At 63.0% G+C, this 6,000-nt stretch overlaps 1 protein-coding gene across 2 annotated transcripts in view; it reads left to right on the top strand.

Moving 5' to 3' along the window:
* The first annotated feature begins 5,187 nt into the window (after positions 1–5,187).
* Positions 5,188–6,000, top strand: part of SLC12A7 (solute carrier family 12 member 7) — a 57,783-nt gene continuing 56,970 nt past the window's right edge. Inside the window, exon 1 of one of the 2 annotated variants that reach the window (XM_024247470.3) lies at positions 5,188–5,391. In XM_024247470.3, the coding sequence (XP_024103238.2) occupies positions 5,268–5,391 (124 nt within the window). In that variant the 5' untranslated portion in view covers positions 5,188–5,267. The remainder of the gene's footprint in view (positions 5,392–6,000) is intronic. The other variant, XM_063724033.1, reaches the window with a different exon arrangement.

Here is a 6,000-nt window from a genome sequence, read left to right as displayed (position 1 = left end):
CCCCAGCCTGCTCAGCGGCCCCTCGCAGTACGCCCCCACCAGCCCCGCAGCCCATCCCCGCGGCTCTGGGGTTTGAGCAGGACCCTCCGCGGCTCTGAGACAGAGCCAGCAAATCCCTGATCTCATGGTGTTGCCGGGGTCGGGGGCGGCATCCATGAGGGTTGGCCTCGTCTTCCAAACCCAGCTCTTTATGATGCCTGCGAGAGGATTGGCCACACCATGTCCTGGGCTCTGCTTCCGTTTCTGAAAGGCTGCGTGTCTGCCAGGTTGGGAGGTTTTGAGCTCACCTGGACCCTGGCATGGCCTGGGCTGCGTGTCTGCCAGGTTGGGAGGTTTTGAGCCCATCTGGACCCTGGCACAGCCTTTCCCCCTAAGCCAAGAGCAAACATTTGCCCAAGGTTCACGGGAAAGAAGTCACCTGTGGAGTAGGAACGAGAGCTGGCGGGGGGTGGGTGGGCTTCTGGGCAGCTTGGACTTCAGAGGAGATGCGGAACCTTCCCTGTGTCCGCAGCTCACAGGCGTCTGTGTGAGATTCTGAGTAACATTATGTGAGTTACACTTTGAGAGAAGGAAAGCTGCACACGTGGTCTAAAAATCCTGGAGCCTCCTGAGTGAGGGGCAGAGTGTGTCGGCCTCATCCATGGAATCTTCCAGAGGGAACTTGAGCGAAGACTCAGTGTCCGTGAATTACAGGACTGAGAGCTTTGTCGCTCAAGCTTGACCTTCTGTTGGCGTCACTTACAGTCTCAGACACAGACGGTCTCAGAGGAGCTCTGTGGGAGGGGAGGCCCCTTCTGTTCCCAGATTCAGCTCCATGGGATGCGCCCCTGCCCAGCAGGCACAGGACCCGGGAGGCTCCGAACCCCACGTACCCGGCCACTGTGCAGACAGGCTCCCCGGCACCAGCTGAGCCAGGCCCACCATCCACCAGGCCCAGGGGCCCCACCCTGGGCAAGCCAGCGGTGGGGGGGGGGGGCGGGCAGCTTGTGGTGCCTGCCTGGGAAGAGCCTGGCATTGTTTGCAGAACCCTTGGGACAGGGCTGCATCTTCAGGGGAGATGCGGCCGTGGGCCTGGGGCTGTGGCTGGGGTCTTCTGTCATCCCTGCCTACCACAGCTCCCTTTGAGCCCCCACAGGTGGTGGCGGATGTGGGGCTTTAGGGCCACCCTGGCCATGCGCAGAATTCTCGGCCCTGGCAGGACTCCTGGGCAGGGAGAGTGCGGGTCCCACAGGCGGCCGGAGCCTCTGCTTCCTCCACTGATGTCCACATACCCCACCCTGCCCGGAGAGGCTCACCACACTTAAAAAAAAAAGGTTTTGTTTTTTAAAAATAACTTTAGCCTTGGGTAACTGGGGCCTCCCTTCCCTCACCTCTGCCTGCTTCCCCTTCCCTCTCCTCCCGTCCCACCTCTTTTCTTTCCCTCCCCTCTTCCCCTGCTTCTCCTTCCTCCCCTCTCTCCCCCTACTCACCATGGGTGCCAGGCCAACAGGCAAGAACCTGGGTGGGTGCCCAGCCCTGCCAGGCAGAAGGCGGGTGGCTTCTGGTGAGAAGGAGTGTGGGGCCTCCAGGGCAGGCCTCCTCCAGGTGTCCTCTTGCCTGGACACGGAGCTCTCCACGGACGCTCTGCCTGCCAGCCCCACCTGCATCCTTCAGCCCTGGAGGTGCGCCCTGCCTGGTACCCAATAGCAGGTTCCCAGCCCAGAAGGATGCAGATGGCACACCAGGAGATGAGCCCCCCACCCTAACAGGAAAGCAGAAGTGGACTGGGGGGACCTGCGGACCTGGGGAGAAGCTCTGTGTGCAGAGGCACACGGACACCTGGAGGTGGCCTGCGCCTGGTGAGAGCCCGCCCAGGCCACAGCCCTGATTCCAAGCCGTGGGCACGAGCGGCCTCCTGGCTTGGAAGCTGGCACTGGGTGTCCGTCCTAATCAATTAGAAACTCCACCCCAGGGTGGCAGGCAGCAGGGACTGTTCCGAGAATCTACACACAGAATGTAACCACCATCGGCTACACTTTCGCACTAAATCCCAGGGTTCCCCTGGCTGTGCCCTGCACACGGCCAAGAGGCCATCGCAGATGACCAGGCTCACATCATAAGGATGCGAGATTGCATTTGAAGAGGCTCCCCTGGGCAAAGCTGGACACCAATGATTGGAAAGAGCACTAATGGTGATCGACTGAGACCCACCAATGTGTTTCATCAGCGATGTATAAATACACTTGGGAGATCGTCGGGAACCAATTCACCATTGTGAAAACCGACAAATGAGGGAGAGGCACCCTTGCCCTGCCTTTCCTGTGGGCACCATTATCCAGACGGCCAGACGGACAAGATGAGCCTCTCCTTCCAGTGAATTCATGACAAAGCCACCACGCACTGGAAAATCACCGTTTTGCTCCATGAATCTGTCGATTCAGACATCAAGCACCAACGACTGCGGACAGAGGAGCTACCACCAGACAGTGTGTGGCTCCCTCTGAGAGCCCCCGGCCTTGCCAGGGGACTGGACCCGGATCCCAGCAGGCCCCTGGCTCCAGGTGCCCACTTCCAGGAGACGCAGAGGTCTGCACCGAAAGATGCAGCTCCAACCCAGGCCTTGGGCACCTCCACGTGTCCGAGGGCTGCTTCCTACAACAGGTGCCGGGTACAGAAAAGGACAGAGGGATGGAGGTGGGTAGGAAGAGAGCACTGAAAGTCACACAACGCACATTTAACCCCAGGCTGCAGTGTGGGAGGATATATGTGGACATGGAAACCCACAGAGCGAAGGGAGGAGCCACCAGGCCCGTACGGATGGGCTACTGATGGGATGGGAGGGGCCTGCAGCGGCTTCTGGGCTCTGGCAAGGTTCTCTGTCTTGACCCGCAGGTGCTTACAGGGGGCTGATCCCTGTCATGACTCACCTGATAAGAATGCAAAAGGCAGACCTCACCCCCCACCCCAGGTCTCCCATAAGTAAGATCTAAGATTTAAACAAGAGAAGCCACCCGCCTTCTGCCTGGCAGGGCTGGGCACCCACCCAGGTGCTTCAGCCATGGCCCCTGGTCCTAGTCAAGATTTTGTAATCACTGAGAAGACCACCCTTGGAGCTGCCACAGGACCCTAAACTCCGGGGCCTCGGTTTCCTCCTCTGTAAAATTAAGCTGATGAGTCCTGAGTCCGGGAGCTGGCCCTGGCCACAGACCCTCCAAACCAGCTCCTCTGAAGGTCCACAGCCAGCACGTGGTGGGCAGCCGGCCCTGGGGTCCTGGGGTGTGAAGCAGAGCTTGGACGTGTGACGGGAGCCCTGCACATCTGTTGCTCCTGCTGGCATCACTTGGGAAGGCCTCGTGCACACCCTGAGCTCTGGCCAACCCTCGGGAATAGCGCTGGGCGGCGACCAGGATTCAATGTACAGAAGCCCCTGCTGGGGTGACTGAGGAGAGGGTTTACCCAGCACCCTAAGTGTGAACCCTATAATTGACCCCATTGGGCACTTCTGTTCCCGCCCTCTGGATCTTTTCAGCAAAGCCAGCCCTCCTCATAAGGATGCCTGGGAACTATTTTATCTTCTGGGGAGGTGATGGTTTCCTACCTTTCGTCCTGCTGACCCAGGGAGGCAGCTGACCTAGCACCATCCACAGCCCTGAGCTCCCTTTGGTGGGAGGTGGGGTGAGAGTGTGGAGCAGGCACCGATCCAGACACCCAGGCCAGAGGAACCCCCAACTCTGCAAGGGCTGGTGCTGGATGGGCGATGTTCCAGGAGGGGCCCAGGCCTACAGCTTCTGCCCAGAAGAGTCCATGGGGCAAAGGGTAGAACCCTGGGCCACCCCAGGGCACAACTGGCTTTACTAGAAATGGCTGGTGAGGTTGGGCTTGCGTTCCTTGAACCCACAGAGCCCCGTGATCTCACAGCCTGGAGGCCATCACTCCCCTCCAGCTGCCTTTTAGGATTAGACAGGCATGCTGCTAAAACATGGCCAGGCCATGCCCATTTTCCATGTGACAAGAGGCTGTGGCCGTGTTTGCCGACACCACCTGTGTTTCTGCTTTGTTGTTGTACAGCAGTTGTGGGTGATTATGAATAAAGGCTGACTCATTGCACCTGTGTGCCATAGCATTTTAGCCCAATTCCCCATTGACGGACATCTGATTGTTGTGTTTTTCGTGAGTCATTTGTTGAGAAATGTGCCAGGTGCTGGCGGGTGGTATCCTGGTGTCCGCCTGGTGGGTTCTGGAACTCCACCTTACCTGCATCACCCAGTGGGCTTCTGAACATTTCCCAAGGAGGGAAGGAAGGGTTCCAGGGCAGGGGCCGCGGGGCACTCCTGGGGCAGGTGTGGAGGAGAATGGGGTCTTCGTGGGTGGTATCTGTCATGGGGGGGGACTCCCTCTACTGGGTTAGGTCCCTAAACTGGAGCTGGACCAAGCTCTGGAGGACCCCACCCCCAGGCTATCCAAGACTCCTTCCACTGGAGATGCCTTCGCAGCCAGGCTGGGCTAGCCAGGAGCCAGGCTAGGAGCCCAGGGTCTGAGTGGGTGTTGACAGCCTGGAGTGGGTGGGCGGACTGTGTGGGAGGTGGGTGCTGGAGGATGGCAGGGGGGAACAGGAGGGGAAGCAGGAAGGGTAGGGGGCTGAAGCAGGAAAGGGGCGGCAAACAGGAGGGGGTGCGGGAGGGGTGCGCAGAAGGAGGAGCGGCCCAGCAGGAGGGGGTGCAGAAAGGGCAGGGGTTCCAGCAGGAGGGGGTTCATGGGGCAGGGGGGCCCAGCCAGAGGGGGTGCAGGAGGGATGGGGGGGTGCAGGAGGGGTGAGGGGTTCCAGGAGGAGGGTGTGCAGGAGGGGCACGGGGCTGGAGCAGGAGTGGGGGGTCGGGAAGGGGACAAGAGGGGAGGCGGGGAGGGGGCAAGCAGGAGCGGGGCGGGGAGGGCGGGGGGTTTCAGCAGGAGGGGCAGAGGGCTGCAGCAGGAGGGGGTGCAGGAGACTGAGCGGGGATTCGCGGGCTCTGCGATGGTCGGGGGGGGGGGGGCAGGCAGCGAAAGCCCCGCGTCCCGGGTCGGGGCGGTCGGACGGACGCAGCCTGGGTTTGAGTCCCTGCAGGAAGTCGCCTGGCCCAGCTCCGCCGCGGGCCAACTTTTCGTGGGGCCGCGGGGCAAGCAGGTGAAGTCACGTGGCCCGGGCGGGGCGGGTCGGTCGGACCCCGCCCCTGCGCCCAAGTCCCGTGGCGTCGGCGGGAGCGGCGCAGCGCGGGCCGGGCCGGGGTAGGGACTGTGGGCTGCAGGCGGCCATGCCCACCAACTTCACCGTGGTGCCCGTGGAGGCGCACGCCGACGGCGGCGGGGACGAGACTGCCGAGCGGACGGAGGCTCCGGGCACCCCAGAGGGCCCCGAGCCCGAGCGCCCCAGCCCGGGTGAGCGCGGCCGCACCTGGCCGGACAAAGGCCGAGCGCCCCGAGCGCGGGTCTGGGCCCTGCATCCGGGAGCGGAGGCGGGCGGCGGGGCCCGGGGTACAGGAGGCGCCCCTTCCCGCGCCCCCACCGCCTGTTCTCGGTCCCCCACCCCACGTTAGTGGCAGGGCTAGGGGGCGAGGGGCCCTGCCCAGGCTCCCGGTACCGTCAGCTCGGGTGGGACCGGGGGCGGAGGTGTGGACGCCGCTGCTGGTAGCCATGGAAACGGGGAGGGGCTGGAGCGCGCCTCCAGAGGGGCCCGGGCCCCTGGGTGGTCCCTGGTGGGACAGGGGTGGCGGTGGAGACCCCGGCGGTTCGGGAGCCGCGGCGTCCTGTGTCTCCGCTCTCCCTTCCCCTGCGCCGCGGCCGTCCGGTAACACTAGCCCGGGCCGGCCCGTCCTGCCCCGCCTGACCCTGGAGGAGCCGCCCACCCCCAGCGGCGGAACAGGAAGGACTGCGCCCTGGCTGGGGAGGGGGCAGCCACCGGGGCCTTGCTCAGGCCGCGTCCTCCGTGTTCCCGTCCCCCGTTCCGGGAATCTGGAGGTTTCTAGCACTTTCACTTTCTCTGGGCGG

Source organism: Pongo abelii, chromosome 4, assembly GCF_028885655.2.
Source record: "Pongo abelii isolate AG06213 chromosome 4, NHGRI_mPonAbe1-v2.0_pri, whole genome shotgun sequence".
In the NCBI taxonomy this organism is placed as follows: Eukaryota; Metazoa; Chordata; class Mammalia; order Primates; family Hominidae; genus Pongo; species Pongo abelii.
This window is presented reverse-complemented; position numbering and strand designations above follow the sequence as displayed.